This window comes from Branchiostoma floridae, chromosome 5 (genome assembly GCF_000003815.2).
Source record: "Branchiostoma floridae strain S238N-H82 chromosome 5, Bfl_VNyyK, whole genome shotgun sequence".
In the NCBI taxonomy this organism is placed as follows: Eukaryota; Metazoa; Chordata; class Leptocardii; order Amphioxiformes; family Branchiostomatidae; genus Branchiostoma; species Branchiostoma floridae.
Window position 1 is genome coordinate 29,094,492 of NC_049983.1, and position 13,815 is coordinate 29,108,306.

General features: G+C 37.7%; 1 protein-coding gene and 1 non-coding gene across 2 annotated transcripts in view; one reads left to right on the forward strand and one right to left on the reverse strand.

Annotated features, from left to right (window-relative positions):
- LOC118416415 overlaps positions 1–11,309 on the forward strand; it is a 13,521-nt gene extending 2,212 nt beyond the window's left edge. Inside the window, exon 5 of the mRNA XM_035821513.1 lies at positions 11,276–11,309. Within this exon, the coding sequence (XP_035677406.1) occupies positions 11,276–11,309 (34 nt within the window). The remainder of the gene's footprint in view (positions 1–11,275) is intronic.
- LOC118416954 lies at positions 3,591–3,810 on the reverse strand. The gene has a single exon (XR_004831294.1). It is a non-coding gene; the product is annotated as a small nucleolar RNA U3 (small nucleolar RNA).
- Positions 11,310–13,815: the final 2,506 nt, after the last annotated feature.

Sequence of the window (13,815 nt, forward strand, 5' to 3'; positions counted from 1 at the left end):
GAAATCTGAGCCTCCTTCCTTTGTTGTTTGAGTATCTATTAAATGTCTGACTGAACATCTGTTGTGTTTATCTCATTTTTGACTAGACAGGGAGTAAGAATCTCTCTAGAACCTTAAAAAGTTACATTTCTTAGAACACAATCAAAATACCTTTAAGCTAGTTTATCATCCAAGTGTTAGACAATTTGCACACTTTTGCAAATGGAATGGAAATCACATAGAAAATAAAAGAATGAATAAATAAACTGACCAGTTTGCTGTTAAACAATCAAGAAATCATAATGATACCAACTCCAATAACTTAAGGCCAGACCGATAATTGTGTGGTCACAAAACCATTCTAATATCATTGCAAATATATTTGTATTCTTTAATATTAGCATAAAAGAAAAACAGAAAATCATAAAATATCAAATTATTAAAGAATTGAGCACAGTTCTTGTAATGATGGACCATAAAACACTCTTATTAGAAGAGTAGGGGTGACCAGATGTGCTTAGCAAAAATGCACTATAGTGCAGCCATACCGCCCTACTACTACGTAGTTTTACTACTAGGACGGTATGGTTGCACTATAGTATAGAAAAGCATCCTGCTTCATCTGAATGGAGGATATCAAAAGAAAAAGAAAAGACAGTAACTGTTTTTTTCCCCTTCTTGCATCTATTTTGGGTCCCCAGAGGACGTCATCCAGAATATTGAGTTTATTTGTACTGATGGAAATAACTAAATGGCTTAGGTTCAAGGGCAATTTGATTGCAAATGTGATAATAGTGCTAGGTAAAACACAAGTCTGTCTCTGTAGGCAGCGGTGATCTTGTTAATTTCTAATTTGACATGCAAACAAAAAACAGGCCAAACATTAGGCACAATAAAGATATGGCTAAAACAATATTTCTTAGAACCTCAGTGCCTAGGCCACACCAATTTTTTTGTTGCTTCTCGGCTTTTTTTAGAAATCGATAGGTCCGAAAATTGTTTTTTTTTTTTCAAAAGATCTGGGGTGAAGATATTATAATGGCTTAAATAACACAAACGAAGGCAAAAAAACAACAGCCTGAGGAGTTTGATGGCACATTTTATACAATGAACCCTTCCTTTGATTTGTTACTTATTAATAAGTTCTTAGTAAAAGGCATAATGATTGTTTTCAGACCGAAATTATGTGCATGTAGTTCTGATTGGTAATATTTACAGGTTTGTGATACCAAAACCTGTATTAATTTTTTGGGGGGACTTAATTTTCTTTTTTTGAAAATGGAAAAAAAGGACAGAATCCGAGAAGCAACAAATAAAATTGTCATGGCCTTATTTTGTTATTGATCAAAAGAAAACTGTATATAATGTAATCTACTGACAAAAGATTTTCTTTGCCTTGTTTACATCATAAACAGGCTAGTTTACACACTCAGATGAAAATTAATTCTGATGTAATATTCCCTATAGAGTAAACCACTATCGTAGTTATAATCATATGGAAAGCTGTTTTAATAAATGATTGTAATAGGCCATTATAATCCTCCCCTCCTGGTCCCATAAGTTGTTTGGTTCATCTTACATCAGTTTTTGCTGTTATTGTGAGAATCATATCATATCACATCCTAACACGAATTACATGTACTCACAATGATTCAATTTTTGTTAGGAAGAGAATGAAGTTTTCTCAGTGGTTTAAGTTCACAGATGAATCAAAGTTTATATGGGCAGAACAAGCATTTTCACTGTGACTTTGAGTTCACATTGAAGAACTCACAACAAAAACCACGAACATTAAACTACAGCAAAAATTTCAGCATTCACATGAACAAGTGACAAATGATCATACTAATCAGTGTCTTTGGGGGCATTTTGGGTTAATCTGAATACAATTGCAAAATAGTACGTAAACTTGAAGTTAAACATCTGCATTGTGGTTAAATGGTTAACATTTAGTTTTTGCAAACAACAAAGAGATATTTACCTTCCAATCTTGCAGCAATCTTTCTGCTACCTTCCTTGATGTACTTCCCACAGCAGGTAGTTGCAGGTCGCTGAATGTGTGTCTGGAGGCACACTTAAAAACATCAAAGGAAAATGGAACAAGAATAAAATAAGTTGCATTTTGAGACTATAATTAAATGAAATATACATTACATAGTTTTAGCAGCTATTTAAGCTATTTACATTTTTACCATGATTGAGGAAAGCTACCTCATACCTAGTTCCTAAATTATTCAACTCAGTAAGTGCTAAAAGGTACTTTTGGGAGATCAGGTTATTTAACCATTATCAAATGTTTAATACTACTATTCATATTTGGAAAGAATTAGGCTTCATACTAAGCCAGATTCAAGAGGCTAGTATAATGATTTAAAAATGTGTGTAGGGTTATGCAGGAGGTGCTAGCACACTTTAGTACACAGCATATTCTTGTCAGAAAGAAGCAAAACTGTATCATAAAAATTTCGAAGTTAGCTATAGCTACAGAATTCATATTTCTAAAGGGAGGCAAAATGTTTGTGATCAACTTTTGCTGACATTCAACTTTGTTCTATTATTTGCACCAATTTGTTTCTGTGCAGCACCAAAATTTTTTTGATAGACGATCAATCATTCCTGATAATGAATTTTGAGCCCTAAGTCCCAAAAGCATTTTCCTGGAACAGCCTTCCGAAACAGAAGAGAAATTATCTACGGTTGATCGCACATGATCGCTCCCTGCTGAATTTCCTAGAAAAAAGTGTTTTAACAAGCCTCAGTGTCACATCTCATGTATGTCATCTCAAAATACTTTGTATTCTCGTTACAATTCTGAGAAGGATAACCTGTTAACGTTCAGCTATTTGATAATGAATGAATGAATGAATGACCTTTATTGTACATTTGTGCTCAAACAAGCTAAGTACAGGTCGTATCGCTAGTGATAAGGTACAATTTTGACAAAAAAAAAAAGGTATCTTATTATCTCTACATATGCTAATACATTCAAGTATGTACAAGTTCAACTTCTTCTCGCTTCTTAAAACAGTTATAAACATAAGGACAAATGGAATCAATGATATATTGTTTATCTAATTGCATGAGAAATATGAATTTGGGCTAGTCTGTCAAGTTCTGTGTATGTTGTTGTATATAATTGTACATCATGTATTTATATTTACGCTACATACATGTACATGTATATCGATGGGGGTTTAGACACCTATGATCTAGGTGATAGTTAAGATATGACAAATAATATTTTCTCAAGCACAAACATTTCTAGTTGCCCGAGTAACTGAATAATTTTGTGCAAGTTAAATATGTTATGTATGTTTTAGAGGATTGCACTGAAAAGCAGTGGCAATGCGCCACCGGATGTCAGTATGGCCAAACCTCTTCACAAAATTTTAAGGCATATCTAGTACATGTACCTTGTTGTGGCAAAGGTAGCCATCGGGAAAACCGGGAAATTGGTCAGGGGAGTCAGTACACGCTTGGGCAAATTACAGCCAGCGTTGTCAGTCTGATCAAGTCCTTGGTCTGATAGAGACTACGGATCGCTACGTTGTTGTGGTGAAGGGTGGTCTGATTCTTCTACTTTCTTTAAAAAAAGGGGGGGGGGGATAGAAACCACTCGGAATGCGTTCCCTTCCTCCAAGCCCTCCGTAAGAGGGGAAGGAACGGTCATCAATGGCCGGGAGCCCGGAGCCCCAGGGACTCCACTCCCGACCCGCTTCGCGCTCAGAAGGGAACGCTACCGCTCGTCATCGTGGCTTCTGCGTGCGTTCACGTTTCCGTGAGAATGCACGGGTCACATACTATAGAAATGATCCCTAAAAGTATGATCTTAAATTGCCTAGCGTTGTTACATAACGTAAGTAGTAAAAGTGTCACACTTTCTTTACGGTCTTGTCACCACAAAATATCCAAACATTACTCTAAAATGAAAAGAAATAACAAGACAATATTATAACCAAGATAAAGAAGAATATTTACTTGAATTATTCACAAAAAGTGATTTTGTTTCTTGCGTAAATATCTGCGGAAATTTAACGATAGGTCGGTTATAGACTCCTATATCTAAGTATGTATGTTGCATCATGGGAGAGCGGGAAATTTAAGTTGCATCTTGGGAGGGCGGGAGATTTAAGATGCATCATGGGAGAGCGGGAAATTTAAGTTGTCAACAAAAAAAAATGTTCCCGCTTTGAGGGCATTTCTCCACATAGGGTTTGTCAGTGTGTGTGTCACTGTGTGTGTGTTTGTCATGGTGTGTGTGTTTGTCATTGTGTGTGTGTGACAGGTGTGTTTATGTCTGTGTTTGTCACGGTTTATGTTTGTGTGTTTGTCCGGGTGTGTGTGTTTATGTGTCTTTGTGATAGTGTGCGTGTTTGTCATGGTGTGAGAGCATTTGTCATGGTGTGTTTGTGTGTGTGTGTGCTAAAAAAATGCTGCTAAACTCATAAAATTTTGATTGACCAGGGGTGCTATTGGGTGACCTCTGGCCATTTTTTTTTAGATCAGGCGACAATCAATATGTGGGTGGCTGTCATCCATAAATCAGGTTATGATGATAACTGGCTTATATTATTTTCACTTGGTTTAATATTGTTTTGGTCATGTTGTATAATCTTCACATCCATTTAATTGTATTATGATTTGTAAATTTTGACGGGGGGAAAGGTTTTATAAGCCACACGGCTTTTTCTCCCCCCTTGCACGTTCTGTTTGTTTTCTTTGCTGTATGTTATTCATTTTTTAAAGTGCAAAATAAAATCAAGGAGCTTTAAAATCAATCAATCAATCAAAAACGCAATTTGTTTGCACAGTTTTGATATCTTTGATATAATAATCCCTCACTTAATAGTTAGGGCTTAGAGATGCTATCCAACCAACAAAATGGTACTAAATTGAAAGTGACATGATATAAATGGAAATGTAAGCCAATGTGCTGGGTTGTAGCACGGTTGTATTCATAGTTCATGTTGGGACAGTCCAATAGAGTGGGGTCAAAGACCTCAGCTTACAAATCGAAGTAGGGACAGATCATTAATCATTAGGTGAGGTACTGGGGAGCCTTATATGTAGTTCTGTTACACAGAAAAGAATTGGACTACCACATAAATATCTTAGATAACATGATATCTTAGGTTGTATTCATTCATTGCTGATGTGTATTTGATGTATTCGATGTAACATTATAAATGCTATGTGTTAATAAATGTATGTGTGGGTCACAACAGCAGCATGTATTGTATTCTACAATCAAGTCTGCAATCTAAAGCCAAAGTCAAAGAAGGAAATACATAAAATATATGTTGCAATAAGTTTTCCTCTGGTCATGACAAGGATTGTCTTTATAGTGCACAATCATACAACTATTGTAGCAGCACATCTAATGAGTAATTATCAACATCAAACTCTGGCTTAATTCTTTTTGTTGTTGTCCAGAACAGTACAGATGTACCATGAATACATCTTTGAGGGGCCTTAATTTTTAAGAAGGAGAGGAAAGGAAGCTTTCAATGTGTTTAAGTTTGCAATTGGAACAATTTGGTAGTAGCGCAGTAATACTGTACATTGAAAATGCATGTTTGTGGTATCATGTGTTTGCAGCAGTGAGTGTTCTCAGCTTGCAGTGGGAGGTCACAGCAAAAATAGAACAACTGTGAACATTTCATTCAAGACTTACAGAATATACAGGCGCAATGGAACTGAAAAATTCCTTGCTCCTTGCATAATTCAACAAACTGCAGCTTAATTCAACATTCCATTTCAGGAACTCATACTGGTGCCACTTAAGTAAGTCCAGTAGTCAGGAGTAGGACCCTTAACTTAGGCTGTCTCCAAGACCCATCCTTCCATCTTGGCATGGAAATTTGCTTGTTGGGATGGAAAAAGAATTCACTTCATCCATCCCCAAAATCAGTGAACTTCATGACATGAAACTGATGAAAATACAGTCAAACCTGTCCAAGACGACCACCTGGGGGACCGGGAAAAAGCGGTCGATTTGGACAGGTGGTCGCTGAGAAGAGTATCGACTCAAAACATGCCCGATGCAAACTATAAATGGTTGCCGTTGTGTTTAATGGCAAATAGCAAGCACATTGCACGCACGCAAAGAAGCGAGGTCTTTAATGTCAAATACAACACGCACACTGTAAACTGTAAATTCAACCCCAAAATCCGACGCAAACTGGCCGATTTTGGCACAAAATCGCGCTAATTATCATGAAAAATCGATGAAAACCTCAATCTTGAAAATGATGCGGTCGTTATAGGTCCCAATTTGGGCCGGTCGCGGTCGCGTTGGCCAGGTGGTCGTTGAGAAAAGGTCGCTTAATGCTTACGTCAATGGGAAAATAAATCGGGACCGAGAAAAAGCGGTCGAAATGGCCAGGTGGTCGCTGAGAAGAGGTGGTCGCTCGGGCAGGTTTGACTGTATGTCTTCCTGAGCTTAAAATGTCAGATTTACAGCAATCTGTAGCAATGAAAACCAACAACATGGGCTCCCGAACAATGAGTGGGATGGAAAAACATTTTAAAGCCCTGCCCTTTAATAACCCTATGGTCGAGAAGCTGGGTCGCTAACCACTACGTCACACATTTGTGGTAGATTTAGAGTTGGATCAATAGTGACAAAATGTAACTAGGTCTCCGCATCTGTTATCACGGAAAACCCCCGAGATAAAAACATAAAATCAATAACAGTTATACTTATAGCAGCTTACGCTTTAGGGACAATCCAGTAGATATACTGAGCGGAGGGATGGGGTTCTTAATTAACAGTTATAGCAGCTTAGGCTTTAGGGACAATCCAGTAGATATACTGAGGGGAGGGATGGGGTTCTTATCTACCAGTTATAGCAGTTTAGGCTTTAGGGACAATCCAGTAAATATACTGAGGGGAGAGATGGTGTTGTTAAATTAACAGTTTACACCTTTTGAGGGCTGTCTCCAGGACCCGTCCCTCTGTCCCATGATGAAAATTTGCTTGCCAGGGACAGAGAAAAATTTCACACCTTCTGCCCCAAAAAATCTAAGCTACATTTTTGATATGAAATTGATGAAACTGTATTTTTGTACGCTTAAAATGACTGATTTGACAACAAAAAATAACCACATGGACTCCCAAGCAATAAGAGGGATGGAAAAAATTCAAAACTGTAGCTCTGAGCAACATATTTTAAATCTATACAAGTTCATGATGACTAGCTTTTGCATTTGCACTATTTTAAATTTTTGGCTAAAAGTAAAAGTGTATATCTGCAATGTTGATAAATTGAAAAGAATGCAAGACAACATACAATATGTCCGAGGTGTGTTCAGTTTGCAGTGGCAGATCATCTTGAACATTAAACATGTTTTACACAAAATCATTACTTCAGAAGAAGTGATAAGCAAATGAATTAGTACCTACTCCCAGTATCTGGCACAACCCCATCTGTAACCCATGTCATTTTAACGGTAAGGGAATTTTTCTGCCATCAACCATTATCTATCATTAATGATTTTTCCCAGCAGTTAGGATGTTTTTGTAGCACCTTGACACAAATCCATGAAATTACAGTCATAAAGAAGAACTGCGGCTATCTTATCTGGTCCTAAACATTGAATCAATACTAGAGGGTCTGCATGCCGCTTTTCCGTAAGGCGTCTACTAGGCAGTCCTTTTTGATTTTCTGTATAATTCGTAGGGAAATTAAACCCTGTGGTGCGTTGGATACACCCGACCCCTCGATCTCGGAAGTTAAGCAACGCGTAGTCCAGTTAGTTCTGGGATAGGAGTCCCCCAACCAAGGACAACCAGATGCTGTAGCCTCACGAAGCTTTCCACGAAATCGTATTCTGGGAGGGACTTAAAACGGGGGGCCAGTGCTCAAGGAGGTGCCTCAACCACAATCAGCCTCATTAATCAGCCTCATTACTCAACTCAATGAGTACCTACTGGCTGCAAATACACCCGATATTATTATTATTCAAATGATTTCTGGCAAGATGACCAAATTTTGCATAACTGCCTTCCTTGATTTTGGTGTAATACATAGGGGGTTCTTCTGAATTCAGCATAAAACGTTGTCAGGATCCCCCCATACAGATCTTTCTACCGAAGAAGAAAACAATCATCCAAGGAAGGCTCTAGCCAGCTCGAAATTTTTTTCCGTCAGCCAATTCCCATTGTCGCGAAAACCGCAAAAATTAAGTTAGAAAGACGGAACTGAGACCTTGAAAAACGTGTTTTTAATGAGATTATCGTATGCAAAAGGGCGCCGACACACTAAGTCTACAATCATAACAATAGCATGACAAACAGTGTGTGGCTTTCCGACTGTGGACAGAGTCCCCAAGCAAAGGTTGACGGATTGGTTTTTAAAAAAATTCCGTCACACGCAGCAAATTTCCGTCCATTGACGGAAAAACGGACGCTGGCTAGAGCCCTGATCCAAGGTCAACAAGGATAGATTTATGACTGTTCTTATTTCATGCTGAAAATTTCTAAGCTTCATTAAGCTTCATCAAGCTAATGCCAATTATTATTCATTAATATGTAATCAAGGTCAAATTGACACAAATACATTTGTATCCTAATGAATATTCAGAACGCTTTTAAATCTCATTAATGTTTTCGTCTTCATTTATTAATGAAAACTTAATGCAATATAAATATGATAACAACCGAGCACTTCTTGTATCATAGTTATGCAATAGAGAGATTATATAAAGTAACATTTTGGTCATCCTTTTTGGACTCAGTTCTGAAATTCGATTATTAAACTTCAAAATTTTTTATGGGCTGGTTTCAATTACTTTGCTCACCACTACCTGGTGGCTATCAAATGATAAATAATCTGATTTCTAATAGATCTCATAAACACATTAACATGATTACACCAGCAAAACTACATTGTACTGTTCGACAAGAACCACCAAGATAAATTCTTATCAAATTTCCTTCCCCTCCCAAAAGTAGAATGGTATCTCCCGCTTTTTAAGAAAGGAATGCACCACTGGGCCAGCAGGTCAGGGCTGAACCTCCATATAAGGTGTTTCTTGCCATAAAAGGGATGTCTTACCATATTAAGGATAGCCAGCTTTATGGACACTTGGAGCCTAAAAGTAGTCAACATCACAGTATGATCGGGTCACTTAGGGGCCAGAATCTCCCCTCCCCTGTAGAAAAAATGGACGATCCCTGGAAAAAGGGACATGAACCAGTAATTTCAAATATTTTGGTATAAGCATAAATCTCTAAACGTTATAAACATTTAGCAATACATGTATCAATACATAATGGCACCTGCTCTCTTCAAAAGTGTCATTAAATCTTCTGAAACCACTTTTCTTGTGCAAAATGTGTCATTTACTTGTTTCTCCAAAACTTGAAGATTAGTAAAAATGAATTACAAACTGAGATATAATGTCAGTGTACACATTTGAATGTTAAATTAAAAAAAAAGAATCATCAATATATTTCTATACATCATCCAGACTATAATGACTCAGAAATAATGATTTGCTCTTTTGATGACCTTTCCAGTGCTACATTTGCTGGGTTCTTTTTGAAACACCAGATGACGATTATGACAAACACATTACAACATTTATGGCACAATGCACATTTGAAGGTCCCAGATTAAAAAGAAATTGCCTAAATTGGAAGCCAGACAGTCACTGTGGGTCACATGTGGTTGTAAACATGAGGTGAACGTGCTCAAGGGCAAATATGGAACAATGACCTTGTAAGGGGTCAGGCTTCCCCCAACCCAAATATGGAGACAGCTCAGAGACAAAGTGTGGTGTCACTGGCAAGAAGAATCTATTTTAGAAAAGGGGGTGTTTTTAAATATTTTGACTCAAACTCTGTAGTTCATAGAAAAATAAAGTTGGGATGTTTATTCACTTTCATACAGCTAATATAACAATTTGTTGCAAGCTAAAACGTTATAGCCATTTTAATTTGGAAATGCACTTAAGGACACTGTAAATTGTCATATTAATCTTTTAATGAATGAAGGTATGAATGATATTCATTAAAGTGTGCGTTTTACCAATGCCCAGCCCGCACCAAGACACACACCAAGAAATAGTAATCTTTCTGAGATATTGTCATAAAAAATCATATGTACACCCAATCAAACGATTAGACAAGAACCAATGATACCAATTATCATATAGAAAGCTGCAGTTGCACTTTGAAATAACTGTTGGCATTGTGTACTAACACTTTGGTTTGGTGTGTTTTTGCACAGACATCTCAGTTCATGTTATCAGTGTGGTTTGCCCATAACAGATCACTTCACAAACATGTGTGAGGAGGCAGCTAGACCCACAGAAGGAATGTGCAGGTCAACACTGCAGCTACTGACACAGTGTTAAAAGGTGTGGGGAGGAGAATGGTGAAGAGGGGGGGCATGGTTGGGCCAAAAATGGTTTCAAAAAACGATGTACTTTGTGACCACATCATATAAGTGTGGCCAAACTGACAATGCCAAATGGGACTGTCCCTTTTGGCGTAATGGTCTAGCTTGTTGGGTTTGTGACCTGGCTGCCTGGGTTCAGCGCTGAATCCCGGGAGCCAGAAGACTGTTTCAACTCCTCTTACATTGGTTCTCATGCCAACCCAGTGAGTAACAGGCTACTAGAACTTCAGTAGAAGATGTACCACACAGGGATATTGAACTCGGAGGAACTTTAAAAAGAAAAAAGGATCACTTCATAAACTTGTGTTATGAGGCAGACCCCAGGAGGAATGTGCAGGTCAACACTGCAGCTACTGACAGTGTGTTAACAGGTGTAGGGTAGAGAATGATGAAGGGGGGGGAGCATATTTGGGGAAAAAATGGTTCAAAACAACGAACCCTCACCATAGCAGTAATGTGCAGTCCCCAGACCAGCCGTCAGCTGCGAAGGAATGACTGATGTGAAGGTCGCAGTACAAGGTCGTCCCACAGACTTATCTGTCAAGGTCACTTCAGTCTGGTATCTTGAAACAGGTGGAGGCAAGGCCTAAGGAAATAAGACACTAGAACTCCAAGTTACTTAGAGTTCTGAGAAGAGGCCCTCACACTTAAAAAGTCCTTCCCATACTAATATGGTCTAAGGAAATAAGACACTAGTACTTAGTAGAAGAGGTCCTGACATGTATATGCACAGTTTCCTACAGTAACTGTTACATTCAAGCAAGGTTTATAGAAAGAAACCAAAGGAATAGTAGAGTTTCCTTTCACACAACCAGTAATCTTACCTGCTGACGTTTTGATGCCTACCAGACATCTGAGCCACATGAGAGATTGTGTTCTTGCCGCAAAAGCATCACTATCACCATCAAGCAGAACTCCAGTTAGACGCTCTGAGGAAGATGTCTGATAGGCAAACCCATAAAAATGGACAGAAAACATAACCTTCTGTGGAAAGGTAGAATTAAAAACACTGAACTTGGAAGTTTTAATGACTTCTGCCAAACAACAAAATACGATCCATTTAACGAGTCGTTGAATTTGATTAGCCTTAATTGGCAGCGTAGAAAGTTTAATAAATATGAAAACAGAAGCATCCCAGGGATAATTAGCTCCACAGATACTAATTACTTTTGTAATTAATATTCTATCAACGAGGACCACATATGCATGGCAGTAATTATTACAGTAATTACTACAGTAATTATGTATCGTGTAATTATCGTGGTGCGAGCGGCGGCTTTCTATTTGAAATGCTGCAGATAAAAATCAGTAATGATTCTTACTGGAATTATTTATAACACTTGTATTAAGTTTATCACTTATAACTCCCAAGGTAGAATACAGTTTTAATGCATGTTCTCGGCAGTGAAAAACAAAGCGTTTTGAAAAGACAAGTGTATTGGGTACTTTTAAAGAGTAGAGGTTTAATTCCTGAGCAAGGAGTCCCTATAATTTCTTTGGTTTGAGGCACCTGGGCCATACACTGTGCCAATGACCTGTTGCCAAGCAAGGCAAGTAATTATACTTGACAGAGCCTTAAAAAACACCAGACCATAGGGTTATGTTTGTATGTTCTACAGTTCCACAGCACAAGGTTGCTGCCTAGTGTCCACAATGTATTGTTTTGTTACAATCTGAATAAGGTCAAAGTCAAAATCAAGATTTTGTGGTTGCAAAAACGCAGTAACACAATGCAAGACAGAACAAATGTTCACAGTGTGCTGAGTTTGAGGTGAGAGCTCACTACAGAAAAGTGTAAAGATACTACTGCAGAATTACAGACTTGACCGCGAGGAAGACCTCCTAAGCATGGGAAAGACCATTTTGTAAAAGATACTGGACTGAGTTAAAGGAAACAGAAGCTATGGCTCGGGACTATGCAATATGAAGGACCTTACAGAAAGGAACAAGGGACCAGTCCCTGGCCTAGACACTTATAGGCTGTATACAACCAAGAAACAAAGAATGAACTTGTCACTGCCCAAGGTCAAAATGGCTGACTTGAACTTGACGGTGTTCCATGGTTGGATAATGGGATTTCCATCATTTATTCATGAAAAGAACAATGGATCCAATTTGCAATTAGAGTTGCAGGCGAGCGTCCTAAAAGGCCTATTAACTTTCTGTCAAAACAGATTTGCAGACACAATGTTTACACAGACACAGATACGTGTGGAGTCCTATAACAGTATGCAGGGCTCAAAATACTTTTTTCTGCATACCTGCACCGGTGCAGGTAACACTCGAAATTACCTGCACCAGACAAAGTTTACCTGCACAACTCAGAATTTAGTAAGTATGGATCATACTAAAATTGTTCAGGAACCATGGCTACTTTTATACTTCATAGTAAATTAAAGGTGATAACAGTCAATGCAGCTAATAACAATACATATACACCTACATCATATGACATTTATGTATAAAACCCAGTATATGGACCAGTGCAGGTTAGGTGCAGGTAGACACCAGAAATACCTGCACAGCTCCAATTTTACCTACACTGACATGCATATGCAGGTGGTATTTCGAGCCCTGCAGTATGCCTGTATCTATCATGCAAAACAAGACCTGACATGTTTTGTCAACATGTAACAATTTATTCATAGGTTATTTCTTGTTTATGATTCAATAATGCTAGATTCTATAAAAGAGGACAGAATGCTGTTTACAATAACACTGTAAAAACAGCAGTATTCTTATCTATTGATAATAGCAAAACAAAAGTATATTGGACACCTGAATAGTTGGTTTGTTGTTTTGTCTATCGCGTTTTTGTTTCCATCATACTGTAATAGCCCATATCTATATATAATCTTGTATGTCACAATTTTCTATTTCAATGGTCCTGGTCCCAAAATATAGACTCTTCAAAATATGATTCTACCGCTATTGTAACTATTCAACAAGCAAGAGTTCCCATTCTTTTGTTATGAAATGTAAAATAAGATACACTAAAAAATTGGTGAAATCTTTTATGTGACAACAACACTTTGTTATTTCATAGATTAGATACACTTTGTTGAGTGTAATTCCATATATATCTATATTGACAACACTTTCCAAGTTTTGTTATAAAGTGTAAAATTAGACGAGTGAATGCTGAAATTAGTGAAATCTGATATGGAACGACAACGACAGAAATCAGATGCTTATGAAAAGCGATAATTTAAACTTAACAGACAACTTGAAGTTTGATGGTGGCACTGATGTTAGCTGTTGGTTGTGCTGATATAAGTTGACTTGAGTTGAGTGCATCGTTGTTACATCTGTTATTTTTGTTAATTACTATTTGCTTGATGAAAAAAATTGAAGTTGAACAGAACAAGATGATGTGGTAAACGTTGCCTGGATGAACTGGTATCGGGTGGTCCACTTCTGTACCCCCCTC